The sequence below is a fragment of the Mytilus californianus genome, unplaced genomic scaffold, assembly GCF_021869535.1.
Source record: "Mytilus californianus isolate M0D057914Y unplaced genomic scaffold, xbMytCali1.0.p SCAF_8, whole genome shotgun sequence".
Taxonomy (NCBI): domain Eukaryota; kingdom Metazoa; phylum Mollusca; class Bivalvia; order Mytilida; family Mytilidae; genus Mytilus; species Mytilus californianus.
In genome coordinates, this window is record NW_026262734.1 from 22,642,819 (window position 1) to 22,656,614 (window position 13,796).

A 13,796-nucleotide genomic window follows, 5' to 3' on the forward strand; every position below is an offset into this window, starting at 1 on the left:
TCTTTTTACTGTTAATATTATTTCTAACACAGGGTTTATGACTCTGCTAGATGTCTTTTTTCCTCATACATGTAGCATCACCAGTTTAGAAGCTTGGTACTTCGGTACCGCAATTGTTTAATTGAAATTTGTTGTTTATGAACTTAAGAAATCATTGTGTGTTAAGGAATGTATCTTTCTCATGCAAACTGATTCCATGTCCGGATTTAGCTTTACTGTTGGTACTTTTCTGTTGTATCGGCTCTTCCACGTTAGTATAAGGTGTCGAAATGTCAAAATTTATCGTTGCAGAATCACAAAAAATACATTAGTTCTCGGTATTCACTACATAAATAATAAAATTATTATGACTTCTATTTATGGCCTTGTCATGTTATATAATTTCAGTCGGTTGATTTTATTAATTAGAATGAAATTATTTTCTTGTGAAATGTCTGCCCATAGATTGCGTTTTAGATTAAGTGTTTTGTGTGATTTGGCGGTTCAATCATTCGGCACGACAGGGTCTACTCGTAAGGTCTCGTTAATTTACCTAGCTGTGTGTTTGTCGATTAAAGTACGTTTGAATATAATCATGGATAATGAAGGTGAACCAGATATCTCATTGAGAACTGTTGTAACTGCTGTAAATCAACAAAGTAAAGATATTGAGGCAATTATTGATGCTAAAGTGACGGAGAAAATTGGTGGACTTAGAGAAGAATTACAGGGTGCTAACCATTTTATAAAGTCCCAGGCGAAGAAGCTTTAAACAGACGCTACATATAAATGGAAATATGAAGGTAAGAAGATTCAGTTTAACTTTAACACTGAAAATCTCGAGGATCTTGTTCAGACTTTGTGGGCCATAGACAATGGGAAAGTAGGTTATGCACGAGATTTGTTATCCTCTACTATAGACAAGATGAAGCTTCGCAACAAACTTATTAAGATAGCTGACACCTCTGAGGGAGGTTGGGATACCGCTAGGCAATATGACGCCAATCCTATTGCAAGTGATTTCCAGGATGAAGCTAAAAATATTTGAGCTGATAATAGAGCTGTCCGTAAGAAGAAAGTGAAGGCTAAGCAGGATATAGGAACTGGTTTCAAATATAAGGTCAGCAATCAGTCTCTATTAGGACAGGCTCCAAACTTCGTTCCGCAGCCCTTTCATGGGCCTCAGCAGCCTTGGTTCAACGGAATTCCCCTTCAGCAAGGTTTCAACGCTGGAAAGATGCAGTGGGAACAGTGCTACTCTTGTTGGTCGTACACACACTACCGGTTCAGCTGTCTGTACGTCAACAGTAGTAAACCAGTAACCCAAACCAGGCCACAGTGAATTTTTGAAATATGAGTATTTAAATTATCTTGAACTTTTACCTATAGATAATTATATTGATTATAATTTGACCAATGATTGTTTTGAATATGAACTAGGTCAATCTGATATTATTGTTAAGGGTAGACTTAACATTCGACTTTGGATAGATATTGGTGCACCTAAATTTATTAAAGATACTATAAGAGATGGTTATATTTTACCTTTCTATTCAAATCCAATATCGCTTGGTTTGTCAAATACTTTTATCAGCTTTAACTAATGCAGATTTTGTTAGATCGGCTATTACTGATTAATTAGCTAAAGGTTTAATTGAAGAGACGTCAGATATTCCCTTTGTTTTGAATCCTTTACATGTTTCTGTTCAGCCAAACAACAAAAGACGTTTAATATTAGATTTGAGAGAAATTAACAGACATTTATGGAAGCAGAGTGCAAAACATTACATTAATACCAATTCATATATGTTTAAGTATGACGTACATTCTGTATATCACCATGTCGATATTTCCCCGCCTCATACTAAATATCTAGGATTTGCATGGGACTTTAACGGTGTTAAACAATATTTAAAATTTCTAGTTTTACCGTTTGGTCTCAGTACTGCTTGTTATATTTTTACTAAAATAACTAGACCACTCATTAAAAAATGGAGAGGAGAGGGGAATCAGATTATTATGTACTTAGATGATGGACTTGGTGTACATGACGATGAAAAATTATGTAGTCAAATGGCTATACAGGTTAAAAAAAAATATAATAAGTAGCGGTTTTGTACCCAAGGCTTAAAAGTCTATGTGGAAACCTATTAAAAACCTCCCATTTTTAGGCACTAACATTGATACAGATAAAGGAGTTTTTACTATTCCTGACAATCGTATAGACAAGATTATGAATACCATTTCAGACATTGATTTGTGTTTAGCAAAAAACGGAAAAGTATTTGCAAGGAAAGTAGCTTCCTTGGTAGGACAGATTATATCTACGTCTCCAGTTATAAGCAATATAGTATATTTTATGACAAAACATTTGTCTTTTGACAAAAACAGTGTTCATTCATGGAACAGTTATATACATTTATCTGTCGACAGTATTGATCAAATTAATTTTAGGAGGTTTAATTTACATGAAGCCAATGTTAAACCTTTTAAGTCTGATGTTTCTTGGCAGACTATTGTGTATAGTGATGCAAGCAATACGGGATACGGTGGTTATATTGTGGAAAATATAATATTGCTCACGGTACGTGGTTAGAATTTGAGGTTTCTTCAAGTTCCACATGGAAGGAGTTAACTGCAGTGAAAAGTATATGTTTGTCATTGATAAACTTTTTAGCTAGCAAGAATATAAGATGGTTTACCGACAACCAAAATGCTGTTAGCATTGTTAGTAAAGGGAGCACAAAATCAGTACTGCAAAAGTTAGCTTTAGACATTTTTAGCACATGCATTAAGCACAATGTTAATATTGACATGGTATGGATTCCACGTACTGAGAATCAGAGAGCAGATTATCTTAGTCGGATTGTTGATTCAGATGATTGGGCTATTTCTGAATTTGTATTTCAAATAGTTGAATCACGTTGGGGACCTCATGAGGTTGACTGGTTTGCCTGTGATGACAATTTTAAATTGATAGTTTTTTTTTCCAGATTTTGGAATGTGAACTCATCAGGTGTTGACGCTTTCTCGGTTGACTGGCGAGGGATAAACGGGTTCTTCGTTCTACCTGTTTCTTTGATCCAACGCGTATTAATGTATATGCGGCAGTGTAAAGCTGTTGGTACTTTAATTTTACCTTAATGGCCCTCTGCCAGTTATTGGCCAATGCTTTGTCCTTATGGTGATGGTTTCATTTCTGAGGTGACAAATTTTATAGATCTTTTTACTTACAAAAAATGCTTATATAGCTGGTAAGAGTAAGAAGGCCATATTTGGCAATGTTGATTTGACTTTTCGCATGTTAGCATTACGGATGGATTTTTCATCCAGTTAGATCACTTTGATGTGAGCATGTATTATAGATCTATCTTGATCTCTTGTTATAGATTATTAGCGTTATAAGAATTTGAATCTCAGTGAGATTTTGAATTGAGATTTGATATGAATTTTGCGGATGTTACACTGACAACTAGATGCATAGTACTTAGCTGATTGTTTTAATTTTAGATAGAATTCATTTTTAATGTTTTCTTTCAATTACAAATATATTTTTGCAGGCATTTGCCGGAGAATTTCAGAATCTACCTGTTTCGTTAGTTAGCAAAGTGAATTTACTTCCAGAATTACTTTCGGAATCTTGAGCAGTTTCTACTACAAAAGGATATTATCAGAGTTTTTTTACGATGGAAAAATTGGGCTGCATTAATGGTGATATTTTACCAGCAAAAGCTTCTTACGTTGCTATATACTTAGCTGCCATGACACAGTCGAGCAATACTGTTAGTCCAGTTGTTCAAGCGTTTTACTCTTTAAAGTGGATACATTCTCTTAGTTGCTCATCATGTTCACCGACAGATTCGCCTTTAGTAATTAACGTTCTAGAAGGTGCGAAGCGTAACGTGGCTACTCCTACGAATAAAAAGGAACCTATTTCGGTAGAATTGCTGCATAAAATGTATGATGCTATGTTTTCTTTTGGTAACTTGTATAATCAGCGTTTTATTTGTGCATGTTTCACTGCTTTTTCAGGTTTTTTTAAGAGTTTCTGAGTTGGTTTATATTCGAAGAAGTGATATAATTATTTTAGAATGTTATATGTCAATTTTCATTCAACATAGCAAAACAGACGTATACAGAGATGGCAATTCAGTATTAATTGCTCGTACAAATTTAAATAGGTGTCCAGTAAAAAATATGGAATTATATTTGCAGTGGGTTGATATTTCTGGCGATTCTGATGAGTTTATTTTTCGAAATTTGACCAAATGTAAAGATGTTTATGTTTTACGTAAAGAGAATACACCATTATCATACTCTAGGATGCGCGAGCTCTTTATTGAAGTTTTCAAGCCATTTGTTCATGACATTAAGCGACATGGGTTGCACAGTTTAAGGTCTGGAGGTGCTAGTGCTTGTGCTTATTTAGGTTTACCAGACCGTCTTTTTAAGAGACACGGTAGATGGCGTTCCGAAACGGCCAAAGATGGTTATGTGAAGGATTCTTTAGATGATTTGCTAAAAGTGTCAAAAAATTTAGGTTTATAGTTTTTGTCGCATTAATTTCAAACTTTTATTGCATGATATAGAACAGCTTAAAATTTTCCCGTTCTTTGTGTTTTCGGCCCTCGGCTCTGTCGTGTGGTATTGCACTTTACTCTTTTTTGTTATTTATTATTATGATTCTTATCTGTGGTTGTGATATATGGGTGTTAACGGAAGAAGAAGAAAAAGATAAAACATGCGTCAAGGATAAACACTAGATATTTCAAAGTCCGACATTGTCATCTGAACTCAAATATGTATGTAATCTTAGCTTTAAAATGTTTGGGTCTGAGTATTATTGATGAAGGTAAATCCAGAAAAGAGATCCGGCAGTATCAAATTTATGAAATGTTACTTTTTTAAGATTCTAGTGGTTTAAATACAAATATCCAAGCTCAATTCGCTATTTCAAGAAGCCAAAATCACTTTCGTTATTGATACAAGTTTTAACTATAGACTGGTTGCAATACTTAAATATGAATTTTTTAAATCAAATGCTATTCGACAAACAGATTTTCTCGCTGTGTTGAAGACCCATTGGTGGCATTCGGCTGTTTTCTGCTCTTTGGTTGGGTTGTTGTCTCTTTTACACATTCCCCATTTCCATTCTCAATTTTAGATGTACTTTCCAAAGATGATAAACAGCGTAGTTTTTTAAGTATATCTTTTTTAAAACGGTTGGAAGTTATCGATATAAGCAGTATTTTCATACAAAATTTTCTAAATAAAACAACATCCGATTATTCAAACATCAACCTTTAACTGTCATTTTTATCATATCCATACCGTTACCATTGCTTCCAGGATTTAAAACCATGGGAGGCTAGAAGAGACAGTTATCCTAAAGAATGTAAAATCTAAACCTTCCAATTACTCAGGTTCATTGAAACCATAGAATTCGAAATATAGTCCTGCTCATTTAAAAAATAAAATAACTTTGAAATCATCGCGATTAAAGAATCTCTGCATCGTTCACGAAAGATGATATTTCAGAAGACCACAATTACGTCCCTCCTACATTTTTCGCATTATTAACAGAAACAAAGGACAATGCTAATCTCCTGTCTTTATATAAACCACCAAACATTCACAAACATTCTTAAGGAGAACGATGTATAGCCGGGTTGAATTTTGATGGATACTTGAATTCGTGATTTGGCAAAAGTTTCCACGAAAATTTGTACCCAACAAATGATAATATACCAACAGTACTCAATAAGTGATTTTAATTAGATGTGGTTCTTCAAAAAATTAAAGATCTACTCCATAATCATCTACCACTGTAACAACTTTTGAATTTTTTTCTACTATTTCCCATAGTCAATTCAAACTATACCATCAATTCTGCAAGTTTTTTGTTTTCTATTTGGTATTAGATTAAAATTAAGATCCATTTTGTTACATCTGTGATCCGTTTATTTGGCAATCGCCATGGCAGTCAGCAGGGTTTAAGAACATCCGTTGTTCGACCTGCTAGTCAAATGCGTTTTGTTAAAATATACTTTTTCACTTTTTGGTCTTTTGGAAAATGTTGTTTGTGCTATATATATATATATATATGCCAAAGAATTTTTCGAAATCACACATCAAATAAGTTTAGAAGAATGGATCATTTATATCAATTTATTCATAAATGGTAATTTACGTTTTCGGATACTAGTATACAAATTAGAGATCTAGAAAAAATGTAAAGATTTCGACTTTAGCAGCCTTTGCTGTTGGAACAAAATAGAATTCATTGATACAATGGAGATCCTTAATACTATTTTGTACATTCTTTAAATTCATGGCATGCCCTGCTTCGTTGAAAACTGTTTGTATGTTTATTCAATTTTCAAGTAGATCTTTCAAATCAGTTAGCGCTATTAAGTATTTTGTAAGTGGTGTTAGGACAATGCATTTGTTGTTAGACAAGCCTTTTGTTCATTTAAATCAATGTTTTGTTGAATTATTGTATAAAGGTATCACTAGAGAAAACAGGCACTTTCCCCAAAAAGCTTTAGCGATTACGGTAGATATTTTACTTTTTTTATAAACTTATTGTCCACGATGATCCGAAACATTGTACTATATAGTGTTTATTTTTATTTGCCTTTTCCTTAATGGCACGCAAATCGAAATTACTAATAGTACCCGATTCAAGAAACTCATTTGATAAAGATAAACAGTTAACGAGAAATAAGATTATTATTGAAGATATTTTTACCTGGTCAAAAACTATATGGGTATCCGTATTTTAAAGATACTGTAAGTAGAAAAAACTCCATCGGCGCTTTGTCCGATTAGAGCGTATAAGAATATGTGCAGATTAATTCCAGCAGGTGAAGACAGTCCAGCCTTTTTATTTCCTGAACTAATTCAAGTTCGCGGTGATTGGGCTAGTAATGCCTATACATTGTATCTTCAGTTTTCGTTATCCGGAAAGGTCTCAGTCGCCCATGATATTACCAAGTTTATCCCTCTATTGGAGTTCCTAAGAAGAGGGAGTTGATACTGTGTGATTCTATTAGGAAATATTTGGGTGGAATAAAGGACACGGTTGTAAAGAGTTTTCGAGGAGCAAATTTAGATTTTATCAAATATATTATTGGTACTAGACATGGTACTAGGCAGTTGTATTTACAAGATATAAATAATTTTGCTCATGTTACTCTGCATTTTCGCATAACTAATATAGTAGATCATACTACTGTAGTTATTGCTTGCAAATTCAAAAATTTGATTTATAGTGTTAAGTATATAAATAAATGTATACATATTTTGATCTTGTCTGTTTTCCCACGACCGGTTGATTATCATCGATTAGGCTGTAAATATATTAGACATTAACAAAATCTTAAACAGTATATGTGAAGATAAAAATATTACTTTCATCAAGTCTTCTAGAAGGTGTTTACTCAATGGTATACCAAAAAGGAACTTGTTTGCTATTAAAGTTGGTGGTCTACATTTAAATGAAGCTGGGGTTTTTCAGCTTAAAATGTGTTTAATTCATGTTATTTCGCATTTGTAATCTGTGTACTTGTACTAATCTATTTAATGTTATATGTGTATTGATATATGACGTACTATTAAATTAACTTGATTGTTTATATTTTGTAGATTACATGCTAGGTGACTTATAATGGGAAGTCTGAGTTAGAAGATTTGCAAAGAAGTAAAACATTCTTTTGATCTCCCGTCAGAGATTTACAAGAAAGTAGCTGGATTTATTTCTTGAACCTCTTTAAACTTACACAAAAGTACTTAATTTTATGGGTCTGTTTTAATATAGTTTTGATTAGATTATTTTCTTTCTTAATGTTGTTATTGTTTGCTGGTTTGTTTGATATTTTTATAGGGCCCGCAATTTATGTAATCTGTTATTCCTGTAAGTACATAATATATTGGTGTGATGAACTTTTACAAGAATATTCGGCCAAAATATAAGTATCATTTATCATTTTGTTTTTCATACGGAGCCAGAGATAATTGGGAGTAAAACACATTTTTTGTTATATAAATGCTAAAAACATACCTTATTACACTTATCTACGAACTAAGTTGCAGTGGAATACAAATACTTCATAGCACTTACAATTAATTCTGGTATAACACTATGAAAATTGTCTGTATATACTAGCGTGTAATGGCGACTGCATCGAACCTGTATACAGACCTTCTAAAATTCAAACTGACCATTATTCCGTGCGTTCATCGTGTATCGTGCGTGTTTCGTGCGTGTATCGTGCGTGTACCAATCGTGCGCTCATCATTCATCGTTCCGTGTATTTCCGTGTAACGTGCGTGCATCGTGTATTCTTAATCGTGTATGGTGCGTGTATCGTGCGTTCATCAATCATTCATTCTTAACCGTGTATCGTGCGTTCGTCAATCGTGTATAACTGTGTACATCAGATAACGTGCATTTGTCAAACGTTCATCTCTAATCGGGTAACGTTCATTCATTGCGGTTTTTATATGATAGTCGGTTATAGAGCTCAACAAAGCTTATATTTTATATCACGGTTACAGTGTATATATATGTTCCGACTTTAAATAAAATTTACATTCATACTTACTTTCTTAATTAACTTCATCGTACATAACGTTCATACAGATTCATGAATTTTTGTGTAAAATTTATTTATCATCTGTAAACATTTCGTGGTTATTCAGTGAATCTTGGCTGGGACTGACACATTTTAATATAATGATACATGTTCTACGTACAAACAATAACATGATGACATTTCTACGACAGAACAGTTAAAATTGGAATTTCTATTCAACTGAGCGAAATGGGCTTAAAAATATACTGTTGGCCAACTGTTATTTGTTAAAAAATATTCCGCCAATTAAAAACAACAGTGCTTTTGCAAAATTTAGATGTGAGGTAGCTCCACTTGAAATAGAAACTGGAAAGTATGAAAGAAAAGAAGTCCACGAGATGACATGTGTTGTAGCTCTACTATTGAAGATGAACTTCATGTCATTTTAAAATGCCCATTATATGTAGATTTAAGACAAATTATGATACATTAACCTAAACATTTTAATGAACATTTTAACCTTTAATTATCAGATAGCGAAAAATTTATATTTTTATTTAATAACGGCAATGTTGCTGCTATAGTTGCCAAACACATCAACAATATTTCATTGAAAAGAAACGGCATTTTATTTCCTAGTTCTCAAAGAAAAAATGTTTTATTTTCATATAGTACAGGTGGACACTGTAAATTTTAAATGTAAATGAGTAAATATATTGTGTCTTAAAAGTCTCTCATTATTCTTTTTAAGATTGGTACATACAATGCAAATGTTTTAATGTTTTATGTTTATTTCTGTGATTCTCATTTTATGTTTGTATGTGGTGAGACTATAATAAAATATTGAATCAGTATTAACATGATAAATGTTCAACTTGAGTCATTTCTCCAATGTTGAACAATGCAAGATTATAATTCTTCGCTTATTTGGCAAATTCATATTCTACTAAATATTCAAACATTTAAGTTTTGATAAATACCATTACAAATATAATTTTTGTCTTCGTTTCTGATGGTCACGTGCAGGTAAGGTTATTCCATTGAGAAAATACAATATACAAGATTGTCGGGTAAATGTGGATTGCGGATTAAGACTTTAGATGTCAAACTTGAATTAACAAATTAAACTGAGGCGAATTTAACACGAATATGTATTTTCTCTTCAACAGTGTTTTTATTCTCTGTTCTTTATTTTCATCTAAAATAAGCTAAATATGTTTTGTGGAAAATTGAATACAAATATATATATGTATTTGAAGGCATTTTTTAAATTAAACAAGTATAAGATCACGCAAATACTAGTATCCCGTATTCCTTAAGAAGGATTTTAAATTGAGGAACTTTTTAAACTTGAAATTGTGTTTACGAGTTTAAGATATTCTTTTTTATTTACATTTTTTGATAAAATAGTTAAATATATTGTATTATCATAACAAGTCTTTATTTAAATGGAATAAACATGGAACACTTTCACAGATTCACTTTTCATTGTGTTCATGGTTGCATATCAAGGACACCGTTTTTAATGTATGTCTAAAAGATTAATATCCGAAAAAATAATTCACAATAGTACTTTGTATTAAAGAATGACGGATTATTTTACCATGGGGGTATTTTTTGTTCCGTTACTGAGGACATTTTTTTGTCCTTTATGAATCCATATGACAAATTTGACTCCAATAAGGATAAATTTTATCTTATAGAAAAATCGGTAGTTTTTATCCGATAGTTTTTGTGTTCATCTTTATTGGATATAAAAGATTGAAAAATACAGACAATTAATTGAAGTTTCGTATGCATCTATCACGATCCAGCAACTTTTGACTAGTATAAAGGGTTGCCTTGGTTTTATAGCTCAAAACGGTATCATTTGTTTTGCTTTACATTGGGTTAAATAATGAAATGTATTTTTCAGAAATTTACACAAGTTTGATTTCGGCTTTGACTCCCGATGACACTGTCGTTTACAGTAAAAGACGAAAATCTACACATGTACGTTCTTATAAAAAAGAAGTTGTGGTATGATTGCCAATGTTCATCATTATATCATAATTATTGTACTCCCCCTAATAATGAATCTATAATATATGCAACTGGACGTTAAACGATCAACTATTAATTCATCCATCTTATCCTTTTAGTTTTGTGATAATTTGCATATCAAATATATGAAACAACAGGGGCGGATCCAGCCATTTTAAAAAGGGGGGGTTCCCAACCCAGGGCAAAAGGGGGGGGGGGGGTTCCAACTATATGTCCCCATTCAAATGCATTGATCGTCCAAAAAAAGGGGGGTTCCAACCCTCTGAACCCTCCCCCTGGATCCGTCACTGAACAACTGCAGAGTTTCACTAAAGTTAGAAGGCCGATATTATTGCACATATAAAACAGACATTAACATCGATCCCTACGTTTTGATCCCCTCAAAAAACAACACTTTATAAATTTCATGCATCTATAACGCTTTTCTGGATTTACTTTCACTAGGAACGCTCAATGCTAAATATTTGAAAGCCAAAGAATGTATAAAATAGATAGGAGTGTAGAGCTATATGACCAATAAAGGGCCTATACACATTCACAACATTCTGTGTATTTATGTGTCTGTCCAAAGTCAAAAGCACGTAGTTCAGTGGTTTTCGTAACATCAATTCTGTTATATACATGTATTTGGGCTTTTTTTTTTGTGGCAAGATACATGTAGCTTTGAAATAAGGAGGCCGTTAGTTTGCTCAATTGAATTGTTTCATATTTTTTTCATGTCGGGGCGGGGCCTTTAATAACCGACTTTACAGTTCCCGTATATTTTCATTACTGAAGGTCGTATAGATATAACTGCTAGCATTCCTCTGGATTTGAACTTTCTTGAATAGTTGACTTACTATAGCAATCATACCACATTTTCTTATTTTTACATAAGCCTTCAATCCATCAAAAGCCAATTTAGTCTGCTGTAGCTGAAACCTACGTTTCTTAAAAAAAATCAAAATTCATATACTGACAATTTAAGAAATGTTTGTCATAGATATCTGTTCGTGATATAAGTATCAAAATATTTTAGCTATGAAGATGTGTAAACCCTTAAATAAACCCTATTTCTTTGGGCAATACCTACGGTAATTAAAATAATAAAAACCATTATTAGAAAATCGGAATATATATGTGTGTATGACTCGGAGGTGCAATGGAGATCATAAAGTTTGATGGCCACGCGTGAAGTGGGCTGGTCTGCGCCGAAGTGCGATGAGCTGTTCGATGGTTTGCGATGGTTTATATAACGCGGGATGCTAGATTAAAGTCTACAGATGTGCAATTATTATGAGCAGTATATTTGTTTCAATGTCAGTATATAAAGCATTTACTAGTGTTATTGTCTATGAATGTAATAGTTCAAGTTGCCGCGTACTAATTTAGAGATCGTCCTATTTGATGTTTTGCATGGAAATTATTCTTGCTTCAACATGTATCTTTACTTAATTTGTTCCTCTAATGAGATCATCATTTACCGTTATATAATCATAAGAATAGTTTCACGGTGGACCCGTATGCATTGAAGGAATGACACTTCGTCGTACGTAAAAACAAATCTTTCGTATATTTCCCGTTTCACAGTCCTACATGTATATTGAATTTTACCCACAACTCAGAAAGTTGACCAGTGCGGGGTATGCTTAAACCTCTTATTCTAGATGTCAGGTAACTTACTCGTGTTTATGTTGGATTGCTGTCTGATTGACGAATATCCGTCATTTTATATATATACATGTATAAAACAAACAAATTTAAATTATAAATATATATATATAAAGAAAAGTTAAGTAGAATCCGTATGCTGGTAACATATAAGAAAATTAATAAAAGATAATAACGGTTTCAATTCATCACTTTTACTAGCGCTTTCACTGCTTTTACAGATCTTCAGGTAATATATATATATTTAAATTTGATTTTTAGGGATGCATCCAGTTGCACCTTTTCATTTAGAATATATTTCCGTGAAGTAATCTCAAAAGATTACTCACTTCAATAAAAAATAAATAAGGGAAATGAAACCTCTTCTCGCATGTTGCACTTTGTGTAATTGTTCTCTTCGACAAAATACTGCCTTGAACTCAATTTTGGTATAAATATAAAGAAGCCACATTTGGTTCTTTAATGGATATTTTTTAAACACCTAAAGCTAGGTAAAGCCTATCTCTTGATATAGGCTCTAAAATTCGGCAACTTTTAGAGACCGACCGTGCTTGGGCTGTATAGCCAGTCAAGGTCGCTAAACTCTCATTATCCGTTTAGAGATTTTCTGAAAATACGATGGTTACTGTCTCATTAGAAACTAAAACCTTATCAAATATGGTGGCCTTCGGCTGTCATCTGCTCTTTTCGGGTTGTTGTCTCTTTGACATATTCATCATTTCCATTCTCAATTTTAAAATAACTAAAAATATGATAAACAGTTGTCAGATCAATATTCATTTAACAAGCCAGTGCGTTGATACAGGTTATATTCTACTGAATTTACTATATCCGTTATTATTACGTAATTATATAAGTCCCGTGTCCAGGTAAAAATAACAATTTGTGGTTTGTATGTCAGGTGAAAGTGACAACGGGTGGTATGTATACTAAAATGTTTATCGTCTTCCATTATACATGAGGGTGTGAATGGGGGTTTATAGAATAGAAAATTATTGACCAAAAAATAAAGAATACAAAAAATAACCAGACAAATATATAGAAAAGAAAATGATGAGGTACTAGAATATATGGAATAAAGAATGATCGACAAAAGGTATAACGATTAGAAAAAATTGCCTAAAATGATAGAATACAGAAATAATGAACCCCTATTCAGACCCTCATAATCTGACGATGACATTTAGCTTTAGGACAATTATGGGCATGTGATACAGTTTTAGAACCACAGAGATTTTTTTTACAAAAGTTCACATATGTACAAGCTAATTTTTACAAAATCAATTTGTATATGTAATAAAAATTATATCTTCATGTGCTAAATTTAAAAGACAAATGGGTTTGAATTATTCGACATTAAAAAATTTTACTTATAACATTTCGGTTTCTTGGACATTTTTGTCCTTTGAACAGACATCCTTAACTTTTTTGTTTCAAAAGATAAAGATATGCGGATTTCGGTAAAGAGATTAGGAATATCTTCGTTATAAAATTGGGCTCTACATTTGTGTAACAATTCTTTGTTAATATTTAATTTTTGTGAAAAGA

The 13,796-nt window shown here is 32.5% G+C and overlaps 1 protein-coding gene across 1 annotated transcript in view; it reads left to right on the plus strand.

Annotated features, from left to right (window-relative positions):
- The first annotated feature begins 574 nt into the window (after window positions 1-574).
- LOC127711950 (uncharacterized) overlaps window positions 575-13,796 on the plus strand; it is a 29,529-nt gene continuing 16,307 nt past the window's right edge. The window contains exons 1-2 of the mRNA XM_052218105.1: window positions 575-710; window positions 1,369-1,551. Of these exons, the coding sequence (XP_052074065.1) occupies window positions 575-710; window positions 1,369-1,551 (319 nt within the window). The remainder of the gene's footprint in view (window positions 711-1,368; window positions 1,552-13,796) is intronic.